A 27,599-nucleotide genomic window follows, 5' to 3' on the forward strand; every position below is an offset into this window, starting at 1 on the left:
CTTCGTATATTCATACTCAAATTTTGAAACTCTCTAGTCGCTTTTCGTACCTATTTCTAAGTGCCTACGTTTCTGCTCCGTATATTACAACATTAACGAAGCATTTGATGATCTGTTTCTCTACTCTATATTCAACGACTGCCACAATAATATGTATGCGTTATTAAGGGCAATGATTCAGTACATAAGATTTTTTTTTGGGGGGGGGGGGGTAGCCAGACCTTGCAGGGACATTGGTTTAGAAGTAAAAGCAGAGAAAACTAAATACATGGAAGTGCGTCGGGGCCGGAATACAGCAAATTATGGATGCGTTAAAATAATAAATAATGCTTTTGATAAAGTGGATAGTTTCAAATATCTAGGATCAATATTAACAGAGGAAAATCATATTCACGGAGAAATTAAATGTCGAATAAAAGCAGGGAATTCGTGTTACTATTCGGTTCAAAATCTCTTGTGTCGAATTTTGTCGAGAAATTTGAAGCTTAAAATATACAAAACGATAATCATGCCTGTTGTTCTGTATGGCTGCGAAACATGGGCACTTACTCTGAAGGAAGAACATAGACTGAAAGTATTTGAGAACAAGATCCTGAGACGAATATTCGGACCCAAGAGGAACGGGAATGGGGAATGGCGGAAACTTCATAACGAGGAACTGCATAATTTATACGGTTTACTCTTAGAATGGACGAAAGTAGAAACGCTTTCAAAGTCTTGACAGGAAGACCAATCGGAAAACGACCATTAGGAAGACCTAGGCGCAGATGGGAGGACAATATTAAGATGGATCTCGCAGAGATTGGAATACAAAGTAGAAACTGGATGCAATTAGCTAAGGATAGAAGTCAGTGGAGAGCTTTTGTGAACGCGGCATTGAACCTCCGGGTTCCATAGACCATAGAGTTAGTTAGTTAGTTAGGTAGCCAGACCTGCACATTTATGCTATTACATTTTGTGGCCATATTTGTACACTTATGCTGTTAAGATATAATAAGTGAGGACAGCATCAATGTTAGAGTTGTTTTTGAGATATACGGCGAAGAAATGATAAGCATTAAAAAAATATAGTTTTAAAGGAACAAAAATAGTTTAATTTCTTGTAGTAATTATCGAAGTAAGTTTTGGTGGTTGTTAAAGTTAGTTTTATCGAACTGGGAACTTTATATTAAATTTATTGTTACACGACCCACAAAATTACGATGTTTTCCCTTATTTTCTTTTTCGACATTCATTTTCTTGAAATTGCTTGTCATTTACACTTCTTCTCTCAACGTCCATATTTGCCATTCAAATTATAATTATCATTGCTTTCGTTTTCTTTTTTGGTATTTTGTTATATGTATTTAATAGGTATTTATTCCGATAATTAATACAGTGCATAATGCTATTCCGACTGAACTAATGCTATGTTCTACAGTATGCGCCATTTATATCGTTGTGTATTGTGGAACATCACCTGGGAATGTTATTCGTTATGACAAGGGAAATCTTTACGTGTACGACGTTAAAAAAAAAAAAAAGGATTTCCTAGAAGTTTTTTTATAATCCTTTTCCTACAAAGCTTGTAAAAGACTTTCTAGATTTATTCATGTATAGCAGACATTTATTTTCCCATTTATCGTCTCACTAAAAGTTCTCTCAAATTGTCTCTGAATATCCTAAACTCTTGCCCATTATCGCTCACTTTGTACTATCCTTCAATACTAAAACTAGAGGAGGTCCACAATGGCTTAGAGGTAAAGCACTCATCTCTGGTGGCAGAGGCCTTTAGTTTCAATCTAGGTCCTATTAGTTTGTCTAACTTATTCGTACTTCTGTCTAAATTTTTTATACTTCTAATTTTTAACAATGCTCTAAAAGATAAAATGTAACCCTATTTTTTCTATTCTTTATGTTTCCTTAATACTTTCTAGTCCCCTATATTTGAAGTTGATTAAGGATTTGGACTAGTTCTCCCCTTCAAAAAAATATTTATAGCCTATGTGTATGCAAATAAATATACGCCAGTCTTCACTATTGCTTTCTAACAGGGTCGTTGTCAAAGAGGCTAGGAAACATGGTCCTCCTGTATTTCCTGTGCAACTATAAACTATGATTGCAATGTGCGAAATAATTGTACTAATAGTATGTTTGTTTCCTCTTAATATTTACAGTGATCTTTTCCAGAGCAGACCCAGAAATTTTTGCTGGGGGTCCATAATCTTTGAAATCTCTAAGTTTAACGTCCCACGATTATGCCTGTTAGGCTAAGGAAGACGATGATGAAAACAAGTGAATGATGATAAAATAATTATTGGAATGAGAAAGATTGGAGGAAACGGGAGTACCCCGAGAAAGTCCACGAGCACGATGTTGTCCACCACAAAATTACTTGGCGGGGATCGACCCAGGGACCCCATTCACCAGAGATAAGCCATCTACCACTGAACCACTCTGCCCTCTTCGAAAATATAGTTCCGCAGCAAGTGTGCTCAGAGTTATGAAGTTTGGGAGGTCCGAATCTGAGGAACTCGCCTCCCGGTGATATGTCCCTCATGAACTTCTCTTACTTGCTGTCCCGTACCTAAAACCGAATTGACATATTATTTCGTTTGAAACTGCAGCATTCCACGAGTGAGTGGAATTGACTTCTTTAGATTTTTTCTCTCAATTTTCTCGGAAACAAAGTTTGGAAGGAACTATTATTATTATTATTATTATTATTATTATTATTATTATTATTATTATTATTATTATTATTATTAATAATAATAATAATAATAATAATAATAATAATAATATAAGGATGGCTTTTCAACACGTTCTAGGCAAATTTATTTTATCAAAGCTTAAATGGATTTATTCTGACTGAAGGTCGTCTTCTTTGAAACAAGTTTCTTTGCATATAAAGGTGTGTAAATTTCTTTGCATATATTCCATATACCTGTATCTTTTTTAAAAAAACAATCAATAAAAAAGAGATGGCTAAGAATTTTGTTACTAGGAGAAAAAGTAGCCAACATAGTTGTATACAATTTATGTAGTACTCTTTTTTTAACAATCATACCGTAAGTATTAGTATATGCAATTACCAGATATACATAGTGTGCCAAAAGTAACCTTGCACTTGGTAGCCAAGCAATATACAGTACACTTATCTGTATTTGTTACAATCATATTAGTTCAATACAGTTTGTGTATACTTATTTATCACATCACTTACTTTAAAAAAATCCCGTTAGTGTTCAAATTGCCCTACTTCAACATTGTAATATGCTTTGTACCTTTCCGTACCACTATGACACGAAACCTGATCTGAATCAATTTTAATAAATGATTCTTAGATGTACTCTTTTAATTCATTTATTATGTGTGAATTTCTATCGTAAACTTTGCTCTTTGCTACACTTCAACAAAGAAATCCATTGGTGTTAGGTCAGGTAAACGTGATGGCTACTCGATCTTCACCTTCTTCAGAACCAATCTGTGGAAAGATTTAGTTAAAGTAGTTTCTTACTACCAAAGCATAATGGAGAGGTGCTACATGTTGCTGGAAGTTAACTCTGGTGCTGAATTGTGGGTGATAAACAAATGGGTATGGGTGCTGTAAAACATTTCTAGATAATTTGTTCCATTTGACAATTCCATTAAAGAAAAATGGCCCTTGCTGGACAATGCACTTCACAATGTGATGCCAAACTGGTTCAGTTGAGAAATGACTGTAACATGAGGATTGTTATCAGTTCATTACACACTGTTATACCTGTTCATGTGACTTGACAATTCGAAGCAAGTCTAATCTGACCAAATTATATTATCCAGAAAGTCAGACTCCAAACCGATTTGTTTACCCATCAGTTCGCAGAACTGCAATCGGCGATTGGAGTCATCTTCCAAAAGACCATGAAGTAGTCATGAGTGGTATAGTTTTAATTAGTGATGAGCGCAAGAGTCTTGGTCTTGCAGTTTTTGCAAGAGTCTTGCATGCAAGACCAAGACCAATAATCCCGATGCAATACCAAAACCAAGACCATATCTACAAGACCAAGACCAAGACCAAGACTCTTGCGCAAGTGTCTTGCACAAGTACCGGTACTACTTGATTTTCTTATAGAATGTAAAAAGGGGGAAATCATTACATCTTTCGTTTGAATTTCTTGGCTTCAATAAAAATGTCGCTGGAGTGAATATGTTACCAGTATTTTATGCAATCCGTGTGAGTCGATATGCCCCTGTAGCATATAGTTACATTATGTCGTTTTCTGAATTGGTTATTTGCGTTGTCAGTAATTATTACTCGTTTTCAATCCACACAGGTATCATTCTAATCAAAGCTTGTTGCATACAAAGAAATGTGTCATTGGTGCTGGATTACGATGCATTCCTGCGTTTTTAAACAATGAGGATTACTTATCGGGAAATCAGACACTATTCTACAGGTATGTGTTATCTGGAGTAAATTTAAACCTTTGACCTTCGAGCTGGTAAAGTTTGTCTTTTCGTCCAGGGATAAATGTAGCAAAAGAGGGATTTGTTTTTCACCCTTCAGTTGCTTCAGGCGTGCTGGCTCAGTGGTAGAGCGTTCATCTTTAGTGCATTTTGTTCCTGGTTTGATCCCAGCTTGCGCCATGTGAGCTTTTGGTGGACAAACATCGTGTGCGTGGGTTTTCTCGGGGTATTCCCATTTCCTCGTACTTTCTTCATTCCACCATTTCATTCATTTCTCATCATCAGTGTCTCCCTTAGCTGCGGTGCATAATAGTGGGACGTTAAACTAGATATTTCATTTCATTTCAAAACATATTAGTGGTGTTTTCCTTCCAAAACTATAGAGAAATGTAGTACTGAACATCGGTAATTCCGTACACCATAGGTGCCGATTAGATAGGTATGGACTTGGCTCCGAGGCTCAGGCATCCGTTGGAAATTTGTAATGTGTGCTCATAGAATTAATATCGAAATAACATTTTCATGACATTGATAAAAACTTAGTGTATGTGACCGCAAGTTTGATTTCATGGGTAGACGCTTATACGTTAAAAAATATTTATCAATTAAACTTTTAGCCTCCTTAGGTATGCGGCACATCGAGGATTGAGCGATATAACATTATAAAACAATAAATAATCCACATTCACAAGTGAGAGTTATTTTATACAGCTATTTCTAATAACTTGGAGTTTGATGCCGTTATTTTGTATTTCTAATATTTAGGTCAAAAATATTTATACAAATTGAGTTTACACAAAAGATATACAGTCATTTTCAGTTTTCACTCAAATTATTCTAAAATATTAAGAGGTTTGATTATAATCATTATTATTTTAATTTTTTCTCTCTCTCGTTTTTGGCAAGTATTGCTAAACATATCATCATCATCATTATAGCTATTCTATTATCGGCAGATCACTTGCTGCAACTAAGAATCTTTGATGTACACTTGTCCTCAGCTAGTCTCTTCGTCTTGACGTAGCTATTTTCTGTTTTAATACCTTCCTTCAACTAGTCTCCTTCGCCCCCTCCCTCTCTTTTCTTCCTCCATACTCTCTAGCACGTTCCTGATAATACAGTTCCTCCTCAGCCAATGCTCCTCTTAATTACATCTGAAATTATTCTTTTCTTCGCTACTGCTACTATTTCTAACACCTTTTCATTCGTTTTCCGTTCAACCGAGCTAATTCTCTCCTATTTTCTTCATACCTACGTTTCGAAAGCCTCCATTTTTTTCACCGCTTTTGAGTAATTTCCATCTTTCTGCCCCATAGAGTACATGTGAGAGTCAGTAAAACCAAATCTCAATATTTAATTGGAAGTTTGTTCAATACAAAGATGAGGTAATCGTGGTAGAAAAAAAAAAAACTGACGCCTTTAGAGTGTAAAAGTAATTTTGAAATTCATGATATTTCAGGAATCTATGCGTCTTGATTTTCTTTCATGCATCTCAAGGGTAGCCTCCCCAGTTTGTGAACCAATGGAGTATTGGATCTGTTAAAAAAAATATACCTATAAAAGGTTACGAAACGTTGTGATTTATCTTATACGTAGTGAAGCGTGGGCACTCATTAATAAAATAAAATAAATGTCATCGTCTATGTTGTACACTATCATCATACTTACACGAAAATAAACTATATTACATTTAGAAACATACATTTATTTCCATTACTATTGGCGCATTGTAGAATTTATTATCCCTTATATCCAGAGCAAAATTTACCTATGAAAAGCATAAGATTTCTTAAAAGCAAAACTTGCAAGACTCTTGCTAGCAAGATCAAGACTAAGACCAAGACCACCTGGGTCCTGATCTTGGTCTTGCATTTGCTCATCACTAGTTTTAATTTAAGTGTACCCATTAGGCGACGCAAGAAGGTTCTTGGTATGGATAGTTCGATAAAAGTGCGTTGACAGGCTTTTTTAGACTGTTCACAAATGGAAGAGGCACTTTCATCGAAGTCTTAGGACGGCCAGATTTTGCTAAATTATCCACCTAACATATGCCTTAAAATTCATTTCTAATGGGATAAATTGCTTGGCGTGAAGATGGGGGAATGTTAAAAGCTTTTTGCCATGCTGTGCACATCTGCTCTGCAATTTCACATTTCCAGTTAGGGTTCTTGCTTGTACAAAACTAGGCTAGAGATTTCGAATTTTAAGAAAATTTTCAGCATTCCGAATAATGCCTATACAAGGAATGCATTATACTATGAAGAAACGCCAAATTATCCCGAACACTTACAAAATATAAGAAAATGTTAGTGGCATTTGTAAATTTCGAACTAAGATGCGTACCTATGACTGTCGAGGTATTTGATGTGGTTCTATCGCTAAAGTTTTTCGTGTTAGCAGCATTGAAATAATCGTTAATGAGGTTATTATTTGACTGATTCTATAGTTCTCGTTCAACTAACCGTCAATTATGTTCTTCTTTGACCGGTTGCATAGTACCCGTTCAACTAATCACCAATGATGTTCTTTGACCGGTTGCATAATACCCGTTCAACTAACCACCAATGATGTTATGCTTTGACCGGTTGCATAGTACCCGTTCAACTAATCACCAATGATGTTATTCTTTGACCGGTTGCATAGTACCCGTTCAACTAGCAGCCAACATAAGCTGACGTTACGACTTTTCTGTTTAATGTAGTTTTCATTTAATTTTTCATTATTTAATATATATGTATTTCTTTCTGTCATTCTTAACAAATTGTTTCATGTACCACTAATGTATACATGTTCAGTAAGTGTGCCTCCGTTTAGGCTTACGAAAAGATGCAACCTTACTTCTAATACCACTCTAGGAATCACCTTCTTTAATCTCGATTTAATTTTTTTACTGTTGCTGCCAATTACTGTAAATAATAATAATAATAATAATAATAATAATAATAATAATAATAATAATAATAATAATAATAATAATAATAATAACTATTAATAAAACAAAACTGACTAAAGCATCAAATATACAAGGATAAATCAAAAAGTAAGGTGAAATTGCCTGTCAAACCCATAGTATTGTGTGTAGCTAATTAATTCTTTTCCATTTTACAGGTAATCTGGTAATAGAAGTGTGACGGCTTGTACAACATTCTATGTCCACCCGTCTGGTGCTGAGAGCAACTCAAAGATGGCACAACGACTGGAACATTACACCAAGGAGGAAGTGCGTGGTGTAATTCGTTTTTTCTGGGCCAAGGGAACAAAACCATGTGATATTCATCGAGAATTGGTGCAGGTCTACGGAGATAGTGTTATGTCGCTAAAACAAGTGTACGTGTGGTGTAACGCATTTGCAAGTGGTAGGAGTACTGTCACAGATGATGGCAGAAGTGGCAGATCAACAACGTCCATCACCGACACGAATGTGGCTGTCGTCGATGCTATGATTCATGAAGACAGAAGAGTGCGGTTGCAGGGCATTGCCAATGAATTGAATATCTCCTATGGTTCCGTGAGCGCTATCGTCCATTACCAACTGGGCTTCACAAAAGTGTGAGCGCGCTGGGTACCCAAGCTTCTGAGTAACGAACACAAAAACCAGCGAATGGGCATTTTCCTGAGCCAGCTCACACGTTATGCCGACGAAGGAAATTCATTCCTTCATCGCATCATAACGGGCGATGAAACTCCGATACCTCTATGGACACCTAAATCCAGACGACGGAAATATCCTTCGTCACCACAGGCCAAGAAATGCAAGACAATAGCATCTGCCCAGAAAACAATGGCTACTGTCTTTTGGAACCGTCTCGGTGCTATTCATGTTGAATTTCTGGAAAAGGGTACGACCATTAATGCAGACACCTACTGCCAAACCCTGGACAGGCTGAAAGCAGCCATACGGCAGAAACGGCGGGGGGCACTCCGAGAGAGCGTGTTGTTACTGCATGATAACGCACGTCCACATACAGCCGAACGGAAGCGTACCCACCTCCGCGGGTTCAAGTGGGAAATTCTAGATCACCCTCCGTATAGCCATGATTTAGCCCCGTCGGATTACCATTTGTTCGGCCCCCTGAAGCAACATCTTCGTGGGCAGCGTTTCCAGACACTGATAGAGGCACAACAGGCTACACGTACCTGGTTAGGAAATCTGGAACCACATTTCTTTGAACAGGGCATGGATGATTTGGTGCCACGTTGGAATAAATGTTTAGACAACTACGGTTCCTTCTTCGAATAATAGTGTGATACCATACTTCAAACATAGTAAAGCTTCATCGACGTATCTCTGTACGCTTTTCTGTAAATCAACAATTCACCTTACTTTTTGATTCACCCTTGTATATCAATAAGACTTTATAACGGTTTCGGCAATGTAATATCGCCCCACGATTTTAAGTATGCTACCCATCATGAATAATGAAGGCGAGGGAAAGTGCACTTGCACTCAGAAAGGTCTAAATACTACAAATACAATCTTGTTGACGTCTGTTTTTTCTTTAAATAATAATCTATTATGCTAGTGAAAGATAAAGTAAACACACCTACAGAAGGAAGATGGTAATCCGTTTTATAGAATTCAATATCGAGCTTCAATTTCAATATATCAATCTACAATTTCAGTGCAACTATTTCTTTTATCATTATATCTTGATTTTCCTTCTACATTTGCTAACGATAAGGAACTTGTTTGTGAGAAAGACAAGACTTGTTTTCATATCAAAACTGTGATAACTAAGTACAGGTGTTCGCTACTGCTCGAGAATTGAGTCTCTATATTTGACAACAATCAAGCAATTCATTCTGGAATTTGTTTGACAATTTGCTTTAGAACTGTCCATGTGACCTTAAACTAATGCTACCTAAACGTGATGTATGAATGTAGTATTCAAATAGGCCAGCTTGCTAAATTTAACTACCATCATTATGAAGTGTATTTCCAACAAGAAATGTTTATTTTAAATAATATAGTTATGGCAGACCCGCCCCTCGAAACTTACCGTCTCGTGCAAATGCATGTGTTGCGCATAGATCCTCTACTGTGTAGCTGGTCCTGACTGCATACACTTTTATTATACTGTAAATTCTTATTATTTATATATGTGTTTAGTTGTTCAGTTATTGAAATGAATGTTTTAATGTTCTCTGTGATGTATATAAAATGGTAACCAAGAAATTTCTGTCTCTTTTTGTGGAGGTCTGTGTTCCATTGACCTTCACACCGTGAGTTGAATGCGAATGGAGATAAGGCGAAGGTCAGTTGTTGGTGTGGGTATATCCAACATACTACCAGTTGTGACAAGGCGAAGGTTAGTTGTTGGTATGGGTATATCCAACATACTACCAGTTGTGACAAGGCGAAGGTTAGTTGTTGGTATGGGTATATCCAACATACTACCTGGTTGTGACAGTTCAGTTACACCGTGAACTTGCGTAAGGTCAGAGTGAACATGGGATCTCCACAGAGCGTCATAAAGGCTGGTCTACACGCTCTGTCTTGGCAACGATTTACCTGCGCAGTTTTAAGACGTTGCAAGCAAAACGTAGCGTGTAGACAGGAAATTTGTGCAGTTTTCCGAACTGAACGATGACGGAACACGGAGCTAAAAGACTGAGCAAATTAGCACAAACATTTGCGACGTGTTCAGACAAATCCGAGCGTGTAGACGGTCACTCCGTCTTTAGTTCAGGCATTTGCTCCGTTTTCGTAACAATTGGGAAGCGATGGTTGATCTTCGGCAGCGTTCCAGACAATTTCTCACAGAGTTTATAGAGTTGTAGCTTTCCATGCCTATGGCGTGTTAAGTCAAAAGAATATAGCGATCGGGACAAGAAAAGTCAGGCTTATGATGTCCTAGTTATTAAGTCCAAAGAAATCGATGTCACTGCAAACAGAGAAACTATTGTGAAGAAAATTAATTCTCTTCGAAGTGTTTACAGGAAGGAATTGTCTAAAGTAAACAATCTATTCGATCTGGTGCTGGAGAAGCTTAGATATACAAGCCAATGTTGTGGTATTATGATTTGCTTGCATTTTTGAGCGACCAAGAAACTCCCAGGAAATCTAGGAACACCATAGACGATGATCCTAAAGACTCTGAAGAGGTAAGAAAATCTCTCGCTATCAGTAATAATTTCAGGTAATTTATTATATTTCCCGTATTGTAAATAGAAATTGTTTAAAAGCATTTTCGAGTTTTTTTTCTTTTCGGTCATTTTGCGGATTATCCGTAGTCGCCACACCACCCAATCCTGGAGATAATCCGGAATTTACTGTATTTCAATTACAGTCTTTGAAATTGGAACAATATATTTCTCTAGAAATCATTCAGAAGGAAAAAATTTACTAGTGTAGCAGGTGATTTATAAAACTATTTTCTTCCTCGAAAATAGTGTAGTGATCTGGTTAATATTTCAGTAACAATCTTACAGTATTTGACATAATTCATTTTTTTCCTAAAATTCTGGAAATACTGGAGAGAGTTTTACGTTATTTATCCAGAGCAGAAAAAAAAACAGACTTACTTCATATTTACTGAACAAATATTTCACTACGTGCCCTATAATAAGGATAAGTTATTTCTTTTTTCTTCGTCTTCTTTTTTTAAGAAAAATAATAGTTTACTCAAGGATGTTATAAATAGAGGATCTGGCCATATGTATCTTCATCCTATTAAATCGATGAAGCAAAAAAAAAAAAAAAAAAACGAGCATCGGCACGTCTGATTGGCTACTTTCGTTTCCGCCATGATTGTTGGCTCAAAACATTGCGATCCTATTGGCGGAGTGGGCAGAATAGGGGTGGCGAAACTGTGACGTATGACTTCAAGATTTTGTTATAAGGGCAGATCCTTGAGTTTACTGGTAAAAATCTTTTGGACCATTTTGTACACGTTTTTCATTAACAAATGACAATCATATACTATATACAAGACTTGTATACAATTTTGTTGGTATTTTCTATCAGTAACTTTGCAGTATGTTGTGAACCATGATTAAAAAAAAAAAAAAAAAATGTTAGTGCAGTGATCTGTATCTTATCTTTTATTTGTTATTGAAGTTGTTCTAATGTCTAAATTGATAATACTGAAGCGCTTGCGTTGGTCAGGGATCTTGTTTTTGCTTCAACGATCAGTCAACCTTTCGACGATTAACCTTGTTGTATTTTTTGCTGCTGGGGTTTTCCGCTATGATATACATGGTTGAAAGTTTCTGGGTCCCCACTTTATTTTGTATTTCAGTAAATAACTTAAACGCAATGAAGAATACAAGAACTGTAGAAAGTAAGCCAGACAGTATGTACAAAATGCTATTATGTGAAGTAGTAAATGCTTTAAAGACTTTTCGTATAGCCAATAAATTTGGATGCCCACAAAATATAACGTCATAAACTGTGCACCCAAATTTCCGTTCTATAAGAACAGGTGAACCGCTTACTGCAGAAAGCAAACATGTTCACATTTCGTAATCTTCGCAGGAGTAAAAAAAATAAAAAATGAAAACCGATGGAAATTATTTTTATATTTCCAACACAGGGGTGTAGCCAGCAGGTTTGCGTAGGGGGGGCAGTCATTTTTGAGGGGGGGCAGCTACAATGTACAAAGCAAAAAAAAAAAAATGTGTTGCTGCTAGTGTGAAATAAAGGAAAATTTTGGTTTCCTTCTGGAAGACTAAAAACACTATTTTAGCTTATTATTATTATTATTATTATTATTATTATTATTATTATTATTATTATATTAAAGATAGTTTTTATTATGCTTAATCAAGAACTACTGCCCGGGACCAAACGCTATACTTTTGTGCATAACTATAAAGGTAACCAAGAAAGTTCTGTCCCTTTTCGTGGAGGTCTGTGTTCAATTGGACCTCACACTGTGAGTTGAATGCGAATGGAGATAAGGCGAACGTCAGTTGTTGTGGTGTGGGTATATCCAACATACTACCTGGTTGTGGCAATTCAGACACACCGTGAACTTGTGTAAAGACAGAGGGAACATGGGACATCCACAGAGCGTCATAAGAGCATGTATGCTGAACGAGTTCAAATGGAAGTCAAACGCCGCTGTAGCGGGACAGAAGATATGCCAGGCCTTTGGTGAGGGTGTCGTGACGACGCGGACATTGCAGCGATGGTTTAACAAGTTTAAGAACTATGACGAAACACCCGCAAACACCACGTGCCAGAAGACCAACACATGTACAAAGAGGAACTGGGACTACAATTCAGTATGTGGTGAAACCATTCGGCAGCACATCCATCAACTTGTGAAGCACTACAAGTTGGGTCGATGGGTCTCTCATATTTTGACTCCGGACCAGAAGGCAACGCGGCAGTCGCCTGTGTTTATTTACTGTTTCGGAGCCATTTCTGGACAGGGCGTTGACATGTGATAAAAAGTGTGACCTATACGAAGCTCCACGGCGCCGTCATCATTGGTTAGCATCCCATGAACCGATTTCAAAACAGCAGAAACCAGCACTGTACCAGAAGAAGGTCTTTCTGTGTGTTTGGTTCTTCGTGCATCGGGAACTGCTACCAGCTGGTCAGAGTATCAATGCAACTGTGTACTATCAGCAGTTCAGCTGTGCTCAACAAAAACTCAAAACTCTGGAGCCATCACTTCTGAATTGCAAATGGGTCCTCGTTTACGGGACAACGCTAAGTCCTACGTGGCTAGGATGACTCAGGACACCATTTTCCGCCTTGGATGGGAAACAATATTGCAACCACTATATTCCCCGGGTATTGCATCGTCCGATTACCACCTGTTCCATTCTTTGGAGAATCACCTTAGAGGACGCCAGTTCAAATCCCTAGTAAAAGTCTAAAATGCACCTCATACTTTCTTCGTTTCACGGCCCACCAAGTTCTACCGCGATGGATTGCATGGCCTTCCAGAACGTTTTCAGAAGGTCGTCGATGCTGATGGAGACTAATTTTGATCTTCCAGGTTAGGTGACATATCGATGTTCGAAGGTGGTGGGTTAAAAAGCAACAAAACTTTTCTTGGTTACCTTTATATTTAAATTTAAGACCTTGTATACAGAACCTATCTACACAAGATTGATTTTCTTTGAAATTTCACTTAATTTCTTTATGATTTCCTGACAAAAATATTTATTATTCGTGACTAAAACAAAACATAATTATTTTGAGTAGAAATAAAAGAGAGCGAATGAAATCCAAATTGAATTAAAGCATTGTTTCTCACCAAATTGTCCACCCTCTGTCTTTTAAAACACTTGTTAAAGCATATAAAATATACTGTACTTACAAATCAGTTTAGTACCTTTGTTTTATGGCTGTATTTGTAGTACCTTGTTAAAACGTTTGTCTTCAAACTGTCAAATTAAATCGCAGTAAATTGTGTAATCTGCTGTCACAAAAAAGTATAATATTTTTCGATCGGTATAAGGAAGAGATACTATACTATTTTTCGATCGGTATGGAAAAACAATATTTCTCCATACTATTTTACCATAAATTATTAATTGTGAATAAACTTTGTTACTTTTAAATGAAGCGAGATAATTTTACTATAATGTTTTAAAAACTGGTCATTTGGGGGGGCCAGGAAACCATTTGGGGGGCCGGGCCCCGATGGGCCCCCCCTTGGCTACACCCCTGTTCCAACATAACATGTATTTTTCCTTAAATGGCAGAAGTATGCGTGATTAAAATATACGTGAAAATTTTGTATATGACGTAAAGAAATAGACGGGGCACGATTATCATCACAGAAAAGTAAATGTGTAAATGTTGGACAAGTTCACTTGCTGCAGTAAGCAGTTCAGGTTTTGAAACGGTGATTTAGTTTATTCGATAGCGTTCTGTAGACATCACTTTGCTTGCTTAACCCTTTGGGGATTCTATGGTACAATTTTGTACCATACGGGTGGTTCATCGTACATTGCGTTATAACCAAGGTGACCAGAATTTTCACTTGCGAAAACGGGACGCATACGAAACGGCTATGGGGGGGGGGGATATCTGACTTCCAGATTGCATTTTGGGACTCAGCAGTGTTCTCAATTTACAAAATACACAAGTAAGAGTGATAACAAACCGTTTCTAACTTTACGTGTACCACACAACAAATAATGGTTCCCGATTGCAAGTTCCACCCAACAATTCTTTTAACTAGTTGAACACTGAGAATTCCCACTCAATTCCCACTTGAGCCACGAACAAACAATTCCCATTTGAAAATTCAGAAGTTCTAGACACGGCTGAACCTTGGCAACAAGTGTTGGTACGGAAGATAGTAGAATTTGCATTGACGATTTATATTTTGAATAATAATTACGGGACACCTAGGTCATTTTTACTTAAAAACGGGACATTTAGGCGTCCCGTTCGAGAATCAGAAAAAAACGGGACAGCGGTTGGAAAAAAGGGACTGTCCCGTCTAAAACGGGACGTCTGGTCACCTTGGTTATAACTCTCCTTTTTGAGCTTTTTCGTCCGTTTTTTTTTTTTCAAATCCAGAGGCATTGTAGAAGACATTACGTATGGTTTCACACCTTCCTGCGTCCAGACATAGGAAGTGATGACGTCATAAGTCTAAAATATATTTTTTCATTTATTAAGCCTATGTTGAATATTTTTTGGCGCGCTTATTTTTGCACGTAGAAGAAATTTTGCACAAACATTCAGTCCACAGAGTAGTATTTACCAGATTTTTTTCAGATTTGTGAGTTAAAACAAGGGGGGAACCAGAGGGTCAAAGGGTTGAAAAAAGGGATATTTTTACTCCTAAAATCCCTTTCTTTGGGATTTTCCCGCCTTATATACATGATGGAGTCACGTGAGTCATACCGTCTGAAAGGCAATTTTATTCTGAAGAGAATGATGTGCGAAACATGACCCTAGGGTAATTAGGGATGTCTCAGGGATTTTTAAAAAAAATCCCTCTGTATACGGGAATATGGTACATTGTCGGTATATATATTTTTGGCGGGCTTACTTTTGTACCTAGAAGATTGAAATTGTGCACGAACATTCAGACTACCTAGTAGTATTTATCAGATTTTTTTTTAGATTTCTACGTTAAAACAAAGGAGGTCCAGAGGGGCTAAAAGTTGAAAAACGCTATATTTAGACCCAAAAAATCCCTTTCTTCGGGATTTTCCCGCCTTATATACATGATAGACACACGTGAGTCATACCGTCTGAAAGCCAGTTTTATTCTGAAGACAATGATGGGCGAAACATGACCCTAGGGTAATTCGGGATGTCTGGATGCCTCAGGAAATTCCTGAGATCATAGTGTTTTGTGGTAATTTGGGGCATTGTGGGAATTCTTGATAAAATTTCTCCCGCCCTTACTATTCAACATAGAAACTTGAAATTTGGCACACACATTCAGTATACCAATTACTATTTATCAGATTTTTTTTTTAGATGGCTACGTTCACACAGGGCCGCTCCAGGGGGGGGGGGCAAAGTGCGAGAAAAAATTTCCCTCCGAAATTTTCCCTGATATCATTTTTCCCGCTCCTGGTATATGGTATGAGCATGCAAGTGGTACCATTTGAAAGCCAGCTCTATTCTGAAGAGAATGAGGTATGAACCATGATCCTAGGATGAATAGTGACGATGCAGTAGCTGCTTGGCTGAAAGTCTAAAAAATAGCCCAAAAAGCCGGAATCCGGAAAGGGTTAAGAAGGAACACAGGCGTTGTGATCCATATGGGCTAACAGATAAGTTCGAACCGAACCGAAAGATCAAGTCACTGAATCGAGAAAAATTAAAAATGGTCAAAGTAAAGACTTACCAATCTGTAATTCAACATAATATCTCTGAAGCTTTTGGACAATACAATCTATAAGGTTCTCTTCTACATTTTAAAAATCATACGTTAAAATAACATCTTTATTTATCCTTTTTTTCTTCAGTTTATTGAGGATACTTGATACAACATTATAACTACCCACTTCTGTTGCTATTTTTTTCTATTTTGTTTCTTTCCAAGAAATCCATAATTTGAATTTGCAAATTTTGTAAAATATGTGGGCGATATCCAATTAACTAATCTATGTGATAATCCTTCTTCCTATAAATACGTATTACAATGTTGAGTCATAAGTCTTGCAATATTCTAGCACATACAAATATATAAATACAGTACAATTGAAAGCAGGATAACGTTCAAAGTATAGCCCCTCGTGTTTGACTGAACCCACCTTCCTGCCAGTTCCTCGATTTCACGTCGATATGTCTTGTCCTTAGAGGAATTGAAGTCAGTCACTGTTGTTGTCCCCTCCTTCTGGGTGGCGAAGCATCGTGATTTCAGGAAGTCCTTAGACCGAAACAGGCAGTAATCTGAAGGGGCACGATCAGGACCATATGCTGGGTATGGCATCAGTTCGATGCTACTAATAATAAGTTCCTTAACTTTTATTGCATTTCCTGAGTCGAGTGTGGTTTTGTATTATCCTGTTGCAGCAGGACGCGCTTTCGGTTTACCAATGCAGGATATTCTTGGCGTAGTGTGTATACATCCGCTCCAACTGCTCGGAATAAACGTTGGTATTGATGATAGGAACGAACTTGAAGCGAATTATCCTCTCATGGTTCCAGTATACAAAAAGCATAGCTTGATGCTCGAAACGGCGGTTCTGGAAGTTGGTTCTTGCGCATCCACTGTTTATACACATTTGGATTTTGAAAAAATCATCCGCTTTCCGTCGCATGTCACAATCCGTTTCAGGAAACGCACCTCACGCGGATTCGGTAATAGTTGTAGGCATACATCCACTCTCCTCTGGAACTTAACTCATGCTACAGCTGCTAATGATTTTGTCCAGTTCGTGAAAGTAACGCACTACAGTGGACTGAGCCATAAGTTTGTTTGACGATCATCATATGCTGGTGAATGAATTTTCCTTAATGACGTGTCGTATGTCCCCAGAATCTGTTACCCTGGGGCAGTCTGATCTTGACTGATAGTCATTTTTACAACACCCACGAAATTCATGAACCAGTGAGTTGCTGTGCACCTTCCCGTTCCCACGACAAATGTTTGGGTTGTTGCCGGAGTATTATCCAGGACTTCAAATTCCTACATTAATAGGGCTGATACGTGAACTGTACTCACTATCACTGCCACTAAAAACTGACTGAATATACTGACGGAGTGGCAGCTTCCTTGTTAAACAGTTCATCTTGCCACACTACATTACCTCTTGGGTCAGTTTGAACTTATACTTACGGTCATTAACGGCTTATACACGCTCCTGCCGTTTAGGCTGTGGAAATATTGCGAGACTTACAATTTACCCTTGTATTTAATGGTTTAGATACCCTCAAGAAGAATCATCTCTCACTTTAAGTTCTGATTTCTGAAAAAATCTCCCATTTCCAAGATTTCAGTCATTCAGTTCTACACCATCGACTTTGTAACCTACATATTCCAAAGGTAGTCTTCTCACACGCCCAAATCATCGAAATATACTTTCTTTCAGTTTTCCTCGGATCACTTCATTCCGAATTTTGTCATTCTGCGTCACTCCACACATCCAACGCAGCACCTATATCTTCGCAACATGCAACTTCTGTTCTTCTCTCTTCTTCGTCGTCCAATATTCTGCTCCGTATAATATGGCAGGTTACTGTTTTCTAACTTTACCTTTAAGGCGCACTGGTACCCTATGGTTCAACAATAGTTCTGCTGCTTCTCTACATTTTGTCCAACCGTTGCTAATTCTGCTATTATTACCGCTTCTTCTATTGCTGCATTTTCCTGTAGTATTGATCCCACGTACTTGTATTTCTTCGTCCAGTCATATTCTTGTATTTTCGGTTACATTTTTGTTGAATAGCCAATGTACACTCATGTCCAAAATGATTGTCGCATATCTATAACTGTCTTCTTGTAAGAATATAATTTGATAATGATTTTGCAGGGTACTTTTAATACTGATACTATGTGTATAATCGGGAAATGTATATTTGTGGTAAATACGAAAATTACAATGAGCAAAACAAAATGTTGCTAAATGGACAAGAAAGTTTTATTTTCGTTTTAATGTTCTTATTTACTGCTCTTTTGACATGAAATTTACCACATGCATGTCTTTGCCTATTATACACTTACTAACATTATAGGGAATACCGGACGAAATCGTTATCAAATTATATTCCTACAACAATATACTTATAGACATGCGACAATAATTTTGGACATGAGTGTACATATCCTGTCTTCTTTTCACTAATTGTAGACCCTTTGCTCTCCAATGTTCCTATCGAGGTATCTAATTTATCTTGCCCTCCTGTCTTCGCCTCAAGTCACTAACACGATCTCGTCCGCGAATAGCTTTATTGTAAGATGATGACTCTTTGATATCACCTGTAAGCTCGTCCATCACAACTGAAAATAAATAAATAAACAAAATTAAAAAAAAATAAAAAAGTATGAGCTAAGACTAGATCCCTGATTAAGTTATACTTTAACAGTGAACTTTGTTATTATTGCCTTTGGCGTGGGAGACCCGGGTTCGATTCCCGGCGGGAGCTAATGTGGTTCGGATTCCACGTTAATCAGTAGGTCCACGTCTCATATAGCCTCGCTGCTGAACGGGACGCTAAACTAAAATCAAATCAAATCAAATGAACTTTGTTATTCCACACGTGTTTCTAAGTTTTGTCTTGCACTTATCATATACATTATCTTGAATTATACAGATGTATGTGTTTGAAACACAATTTTTTTTAGTGCCCACAAAATCCGATCCCATGGCACTTTATCATACGCTTTCTCTAGGTCGATGGAAACCACATGGAGATCCTTCTGGCATTCTCTGTTCTCTTCCACTATCATCCTAAGTGCAAATATTGCATATATTAGCAATCGCCCAGACATGAAACCAAATTAACTTTCTGTTATTTGGGCCTCTCCCCTTAATCTTGCTTCTATCACTCCCTCGCGAAGTTGTATTGCATGCCTTATGAGTTTTACTCCCTTACAGTTGCCACATTCTTGTACCTCTTTTTGGTTTCAAACACTGGTACAATGTAGCTGCTTCTCCATTCTTTTGGTATTTTTCCAGATTCCAATATCCTATTAAAAAGTCGAATAAATCTTTGCACTCACGGAAGTTGACAGCACATCGATCTTTCTCCAAACACTGTTGTTCCAAGTTGTTAATAGCAGCCGTCAATATCTGTAACAATTAGATATAAGTTTGGAATCACGAATGTTCTGTGTCTAAAAAAAAGTTAGTAAGGTTTGAGAATAGCACCTGCGTCATTTAAATCTAGAGAAAGACAAACTGCTTCGTTTTATCAAAATTGGCTTATACTCAATCCACAGTCACCAGGAAATTTGGAATAAAATTTTAAAAAGTGTCAGTAAAAGATGATGAAGGGGGATTGGGGACAGATTAAGGGAATAAATTACGCACAAAACGGACTGCTATAATGCGCTGGAAAGTAATTCTCTAATCCCAATTGGAAGTAACATTTGACACCTCTGGTACTTTAGGAAAGGTAGTTTTCGCTCTAGAACGAAACGAGTGCGTACTTACAAATTCTAACCCTAGATAAAGCTCTTTCACCAGCTGGAATTGAGGTCAACCACAATGTTTTAACAAAAATGCAGTGAAATCTCGATTAAAATATTATTTGCAAGTATATTTATTTCTGATTGAAAAGTAGGGTTTATTTTTAAAAGTAAAGTAAAAATACTTTCCTACTAAAAGATTAGGAAAACGATGAACATTTGAAACTGTTTTAGTTTCACAGTGATTCGATTTGAAGTATTCGACATGATTAGTACATTATATTTTTGGAAAAAGAAAAAAAAATGTTTATTTTACAGTTTGTAGCTACATGTAGCTAAACGATATGATAGAACTGAAGAGAACAGGGATTCTCTGAGAAGACATGTCAAACTCATACGGTCTATCAAGAATCGAAAAACGGATCTTTTGCACCGCTTCTATCACTAAGCCCCTGGGCGCATCACATACTATCTGGGCAATCACAAATTAATCAAGCATAGAATGAATCTTGTAACGATTTTGACAAATGTACCGGGGAAAGAAATCAAATGGTTCTCCGTTTATACTAGTGTAATTCAGAAAGTAATGTCTCCAAGCCCACTACTTAGCCAATAGTAATGTAAACATTCTGAACTTTTTATCATTAATGCACTGATGTTTAAGCTATAGAATGTCACTTGTTTCACCTTCCTATCTCTTCTTGTTCCAGACTAAAGGCGCAACCCATGGCATCCAGTGGTGACGTCCGGTTGAAACAGAGAGCTGTAATTGAATTCCAGACTACGGAATGTAGTGTGTCTAGGAATATTCATCGCCGACGACAAGTCATGGATACCCCATTACGAATCGGAAACGAAGCGTCAGTCGATGGAGTACTACTACACGTTCTCTCCTCCTCCAACAAATTCAAAGTTGTCCCATCTGCTGGGAAAGTGTTATTGACATTCTGCCTCATCCTGCCTATAGTCCGAATCTTGCGCCATCCGACTTTTGGCTCCTCCCCAAACTTAAGGATCACCTTAAGGGCCAACGCTACAGTTGTGATGTGGAGGTGGAAGCAGCAGTTCAGCAATGGTGTTGCCAGCAGCCACCACAATTCTTCGCCGAAAGCATGAAAAACCTTGTTTCGCGTTGGCGCCAAGTGTGTGCTCGTAATGGAGACTATGTTGAAAAATGATGCACCATTGCAAGCTTTCCATTGATACCTGTGTCGGTGCTATCTGTCAAACAAAAATAAAGGTATCACCTTGGGGGAATTACTTTCTGAATCGCCCTCGTATGTGAACGTTTCTTATGGATCTATCAATTAAATGTTAAAACTTACAACCTCAAACGTTTTCGACTTTTCGTATCTCCCCCCCCCCTACCCTACTGTCTCATGTATATGTACTTCAAAGAATATGTTATTGGATTAAAAATACACTTAAACTCAACAACTGTGATTATTTTAGTAAAAACAATCAACTACAAATGTCAAGCAAAGATACAATACATATTTTTTACAAATGAATTCTTTTTAAATGGGTCATTATTAGTACAAACAAAAGCACTATTTTCATAACGCCTTTTTCTTTTTTTAACTTCTCTGAATAGTTTACACTGGACTTTCTACATTTCTATTGACAGTCTATTACAAATATTAAACACTGTGCACTTTTAAGACTGCTCTCGCATCCCAGTACCAACGGGCCCATGACGGCGTTCCCACACTAGTCGGTGCTTCTGTTTCATGTAGGCCTTGATGACATTACCTGTTGCTCCGAGGTCGCCATCTGAAAACAGAAAAATATTAGTAATTCTTACAGTTATTCCTAAGAGATATTGAGATGAAATCAACAAGGTTAACAATACAATGTTCGCACATTTTGCTAAATGAGAAACCAAAATAAAAGATTTTTAACATTTCTTCAAGATAGATCGTCCAATACACTTCCCTCATATTGTTTAATTGATGAATGTTTTGTGATGATCCAATATTAGATCGTTACTCAAACCACTGAAAGACAACCTTCATCTGCGCGATACTTCAGACACATGAAGTATCCTTGCCGTATACCATGTGAATGTGGCAGATCATACACAGGGCAAACTGGAAGTACCACAGAACGTTGATGTAAAGAACACAACTACTACATAAGACTTCAGTAACCAAAAAAGTCAAGATAGCAGAGCATCGCTTAGAGCTGGAACACAGAATCAATTTTAAAAATACCACCACAGTAGCCAAGTGCAGCAACTCTCTTGTTCCAAAAGACAATCAAGAAAAACATAAAATAAATACAAACCTCCTACTCTTCTCTTCTTTACAATAATCTACGCTCTAATCAAAGTTATAAACTAAAACGTTATAAAAGCATAATTCTGCCCGTCGTACTGCATGGATATGGAAGTCCATCGTTAACACGCAAAGGAAAGAAATGAGTATTTTGGAGAACAAAATTCGTGAGAAAAGCTTCTGAGATGAATAAAGGGTGAATTTTAATAAGCTACGGTTCGTTGAGTATTATACGGATAAAAAAGCCAAACTGAGATGGATGAGTAATACGTGCAGTGAAAATATATACAGTTGTTAATGAACAAAACCAAAGGTGATTCCTCATATGAAAATAAGTTCCTATGAACGTGTAGAAAAAAATTGCACAGTTTCAGAGAACTAGAACCGTCCAAAAACGTGGAAAAATACATTCGGACACATGTTACTTCGAACAAAAAGAACCACGGAGCCAAAGATCCACGACAGCGTAAAGAAGCCACACATTCACTATCAAAAAACGTTTGAGTAATTTGCAATGGACGCGCAAAAGATTCCACATAAGCCATAATGAATATTCAGACATGCTTCAACTTTAAGTTGGGTTTCAAGTGGGCAAAAAGTAAGCCTTAACAACAGGAGCACGAAATGTGCTGGCGAGAAGTTGAAGGTATTATGAACCATTAGCTCTATAGTTTCTGTGTTCGAAATAGCGAATGCTGCTATGTATTTTTTTTTTTTTTTTCATGTTTTTCACGGCCATAGCTTCGAAACTATGCACCCACAGATTCATATGAACTTGATTATTTATTTATTTATTGTGTTAGCTTCTAAGTCCTATTGTTTTAAGTGAAAACTTTGCTTGAAAAATAAAATATTTTGCAATGTGTTTTGTTATTTGATGGAGAATTATATGCTCTACAAAATAGTGTGTTTACTTTTTATATGCTGATATATTTTTTGTTCTTTTCAGGTCATGTCAAGTCAATAAAAAAGAGCATTTTCGAAACATGCTTTTTGCGTTTAATCGAGGCACCGAAGCCACAGAAACTGCTGTTCGAGAGATTTGTGAAGTATCATGTATTGCAAAGAAGCTATTCGAAGACGGCGATTTCGACCTCAAAGACATAAATCGCACCGGACGCTCCGTTCAGTTCGATGAGGAGCGATTGAATCAGCTTATTTACGAAGATCCACTCCAAACGACGAGGGAATTAGCAGAAATAATGGAATGTTCCCACAGATGATAAAAGTTCAAAAGAAGTAAGTAAGTAAAAAAGAAAAAACTTACGGACTACCCCAATATTTGGATGTAAGAAATCTTCTCTTTCAGTCTATTGGCACAAATCAGTATAGAGTTGTACGGTGCGCGGCCGCCGGATTGATGTTTGACCTTGAGTGATGCTTTCACCTCAAACAACCTGCTTAAAACAATGTTATCAACGGGACGATATAGAAGCTCATTTCAGCAGAGACGCCGTACGTTTACAATTTACAGTGATATGAAAACCTTGGCATCATGTTTCAATGTTAACTCGCTGAAAATAAATTTCTCTGCGGAGATTTGACAATTGTGCGTTGCACTCTCATTAGTTATCACCAAACATCAATTCGGATGCCGCGTAATATAGTGGGGAAGCCTAAAGAGAAGAGATCTCTGGGAAGACCAAAACAGAAACGAAAGCATAATAGTGATAACAATCTAAGTGGATTTGCTCCACAACAGTCCAGTGCAGTGCAAAATTTTTCTGAGCTCCATAAGCCCAATAGTTAGTTCCGGGAACAATTCGCACATTATGACTTGTTACCAAGAATAAGACTGTGCCTCTAGTGGAACAAATTGCGAAGATACACCAACGTCTCTCTTTTAAAGCTTGTCTTAAGCCCTTGAGAAAACGATAACAACATATTAACACTTTTCAGTTAACTTATAATATAATTCCTATTTTTTGTCATAATGCTATACTTTGTCTGAACCTTTTGCTGTCAATCAAGGAACTTACATTGCATTTGAGGGGCAAGAATCATTTAGTAGTCATGAAAACACCACTCACTTCACACTTTTACCTTACATTACAATATACGTCGGTATCATAATAATTAACACGTTCGCTCCCATATGAGACCTTGGTAGGATTTAAATTAAAGTGCATAGCCTACCATATCCGACTCAAAGTCAAATCATATTAATCATCAACGGAAGGTACGAACAAAATTTTAGTTCTTGATTTCCAGTATAGAAGTAAAACCTATGTCAGTTGAGGGAGGACTTAATTAGGAATGACTGACATAGGCAATTAAATACCTTTTGTAATAACTGGTACTGAACGTGTTAGTATAATATAGGAATCTTTATCCGATCATTGAATATTGTTCACCTGTATGGAATATGGATACGTACTAAACTATCACGCACTGACTCGCTCTTAACTTCTTTATAACCATAGTAAGATTTAGAATTCCCGAGTTACGTGACCACACGAAACAAGAAATAATATCTTTAATGAACTTATGTACCCCAGACAAACGACGCCGAGCTCCAGACCTACTTTACCTATATAAGATCATCAATGGTAAAATTGAATCTGAATTTTTACTATCACAGATTAACTTTTGAGTTCCTCCCCGACGAGCTCGTTCTCTTAGTTTGCTAACCAAGAAGACACCTAGATTATCAATTGTAAAACGTTCGTTGTTTTACAGACTAGCGCATGATTACAGTACATTGCTAATAGGATGTAATATTTTTACTTCTGAACAAAACTTTAGAAATCAGCTAAAAACATTGTAAATTTAGAGGTTAACCTTCTGTGTTTTTGTATTTTTTTTTTTAATTTTCATTGTTTGTATTTATTTTATTTTATTTGTTATTGTTATCTTGTGTCAATTGACTTAATGCTGTATGAAACTCTATGAATTAATAAATAAAACGAAGCTTTTAAAATTATTTCTATTTCTTCTGAAATTTGATTTACTTGTACTTCTCACCAAACATCGTTTATAAAGGTTTCCCTGAGCTGATTAACTCCATCGGTTTCAATACAGATGACGCTCTGTTTGCAAGATTTTGATATGAACAATCCCAACGGTTTAGAGCTCGTTCCGTCAGCTTTGACAATTACCATGTCGCGGGTCGGAACCACTGAAAACGTCCCTCAGAACCTATGTGACGGAGATTTATACTCGCTTGATGTATTATATCAACAAAATCTAACATAACTACGGTGAAATGGAATACAGTGATGATACACATAATACCAGCATACATGTAAAATTTCGGTTTACTGTCTTCTACTTGGAATACAAAGATATCCTAAACTCAAGATCTTCCCTTGTACCCCCAACTGCCGCTCGTGTTTAGAACATTGTATTCTACACAATCCTCAAATGTAGGCGCGATGCTAGCCGGAATGTATTTCGTCTTTTAATTACATTATTACATCGCTCCAAAAACTATACATAGAAAAATCGGCACCTAGTACTCCGCGGTACGCTTCTGTCAACTCTATTCAATACTTCTAAGTTTATGTGCAAACAATCCTATTGCCGTAACTTCTGTAAGTATTTGCTAATGTTCATCACCGTTAGTTGCTTAATCCAATATAAAGGTTTGCAAAATTGTAAAATAAATATCACTTACCCTTTGTGGATTGAAAGATATATAAATGTTAGTTGAGTCTTTTTATGTTTGGGAACACCTTTGTGGAATGTTCATAGTTCAGCACTTACTCTCTTGTTCCTATAAATAAACAGCTTTCCTACTTAATTTTAACACTGACACTATTGGTTTTTGTTTTAATTTTTAATAGTTGCACTAATTGTAATTCCTTTCCCTCCAAAAAAACGGCTTCTTAAACTACGGCTTGCGCACTGATTATGAAGATCAATGTTGATATTTGTTTCCATAGAGGACAGTTGATATTTTTATCTCTCTGAGTGTATAACGGATACATTTATTTTACAATTTTGCAAACCCGCACACAAGGTTAAACAACTGATAGTGATGGACATTAGGAAATAGTTACAGAAGTTAAGGCAACAGGACTATATGCACAAAAACTTAAAAGTGTTTTATAGAATTGATAGAAGCGTCCAGCGGAATACTAAACATTATTCGGCGTAAGCTCTAAACTGCGATAAACAAAGCCACGTGAAACTAAATCTCGCTGATTTGCTGTTGTCCTACCGACGCTTGTACACCTCCGCAAAATAGTTCATGTGATTTCATTATTACTTTTACTATGAAGCTTCATATAAAACTGCTATATTATTATAAATGACAAAAATATAATACGGACTGTCTAATAATACTGCAATCGAGTGTGGCTAATGAAACAATAGAAATAAACACTAAGCATGCGCAGTAATTATGGCGCCAACTCAACTGTGGACGGGTGTTCTGCTTTTAAAGTCTGAAAGATGACTGGCGTGAATCCCGGTTCCGCGAGTGTTGTGGTGAAACACCAACAAGGCAAACCTTTACTCACTAAGCAACAATTGTTTACGAGCGAAATTCAAATACTTTTTTTTTTAATCTTTTGAGTTTCTTTTCTTTCTTTTCTGCTGCTGTTGTAAGTATCTGGACAACACGAGAAAGTATTGTCAAAATGCACGTGTATAATTTGCTCCTCCCCGTGGGGACTGGGAGTGATACATCACTAGCCAATCGTATTTGTGACAAGCGGAAGGATACAAATATTTTGTTTATCGGAGTTTAGAGCTTACGCTGAACAATGTATAGGTGCCGATTTTTTTTTAGAATTAGGATTAGGATTAGGATTTTAGAGTTTTGGGCTTTCGGCATCTATGGTCACGTTTAAGAGATGACGTTCCTCGGCGAGCACACTATCCGGGGAAAGAGAAGGAAGAAAGGATTGGGGAAGGAAGGAAGCGGCCTGGGATCTATAAGTTAGGTACCACCCCGGCATTTGCCTAGTGTGAATGAGGAAAACCCAGGAAGACCTTATTCACGGTGGCTGGCCTGAAAAAGCGTTTTACACTTTTTCGACCGAGTGCCTCTACCGTGCTGATTTTTTTATGTACTGATTTGGAATAGTATAATGTATTAAAAAAAAGAAAAGAAAGAAAGAAACAGATTCCGGCTAACTGCACGCCTGCACTTGAGAACGATTCCAGAGAGGATTGAAATACAGTGTCGATTAATGTTCTAAACACGAGAGCAGTTGGTGGTATAGCATACAACTTTGAGTTTTGAACTATGTGCCTTAGAGTACAATTTAATAACTACTGAGATGTCCTACTTACATTTAATGAACCAATTTTCTGCGGCCTTCAGGTATTCATCATAAAGCGGCATACATTTCTTTTTTGCCTCCGGTCCTTCATAGAACATACAATCTTCATAACGCATTCGCAATATGTTTAAGACTTCGTTATCCACCATTCT

The 27,599-nt window shown here is 37.2% G+C and overlaps 2 protein-coding genes across 2 annotated transcripts in view; one reads left to right on the forward strand and one right to left on the reverse strand.

Annotated features, from left to right (window-relative positions):
- Nucleotides 1–7,615: 7,615 nt before the first annotated feature.
- LOC145665522 (protein GVQW3-like) lies at nucleotides 7,616–7,984 on the forward strand. The gene has a single exon (XM_081732827.1). The coding sequence runs from the start codon at nucleotides 7,616–7,618 to the stop codon at nucleotides 7,982–7,984; it is 369 nt and encodes a 122-aa protein (XP_081588953.1).
- A 13,380-nt stretch (nucleotides 7,985–21,364) lies between these two features.
- ND-PDSW (NADH dehydrogenase (ubiquinone) PDSW subunit) overlaps nucleotides 21,365–27,599 on the reverse strand; it is a 30,621-nt gene continuing 24,386 nt past the window's right edge. Inside the window, exons 3-4 of the mRNA XM_081731999.1 lie at nucleotides 27,458–27,597; nucleotides 21,365–21,713 (exon numbers count right to left, since the gene is read on the reverse strand). Of these exons, the coding sequence (XP_081588125.1) occupies nucleotides 21,598–21,713; nucleotides 27,458–27,597 (256 nt within the window). The 3' untranslated portion in view covers nucleotides 21,365–21,597. The remainder of the gene's footprint in view (nucleotides 21,714–27,457; nucleotides 27,598–27,599) is intronic.

Source organism: Thermobia domestica, chromosome 11 (assembly GCF_964235325.1).
Source record: "Thermobia domestica chromosome 11, izTheDome1.hap1.1, whole genome shotgun sequence".
NCBI classification, from domain to species: Eukaryota; Metazoa; Arthropoda; class Insecta; order Zygentoma; family Lepismatidae; genus Thermobia; species Thermobia domestica.

Bases quoted from the DNA above. Each gene is read 5' to 3' on its own strand.
- LOC145665522 (XM_081732827.1), top strand. From the start codon at position 7,616: ATGGCACAACGACTGGAACATTACACCAAGGAGGAAGTGCGTGGTGTA.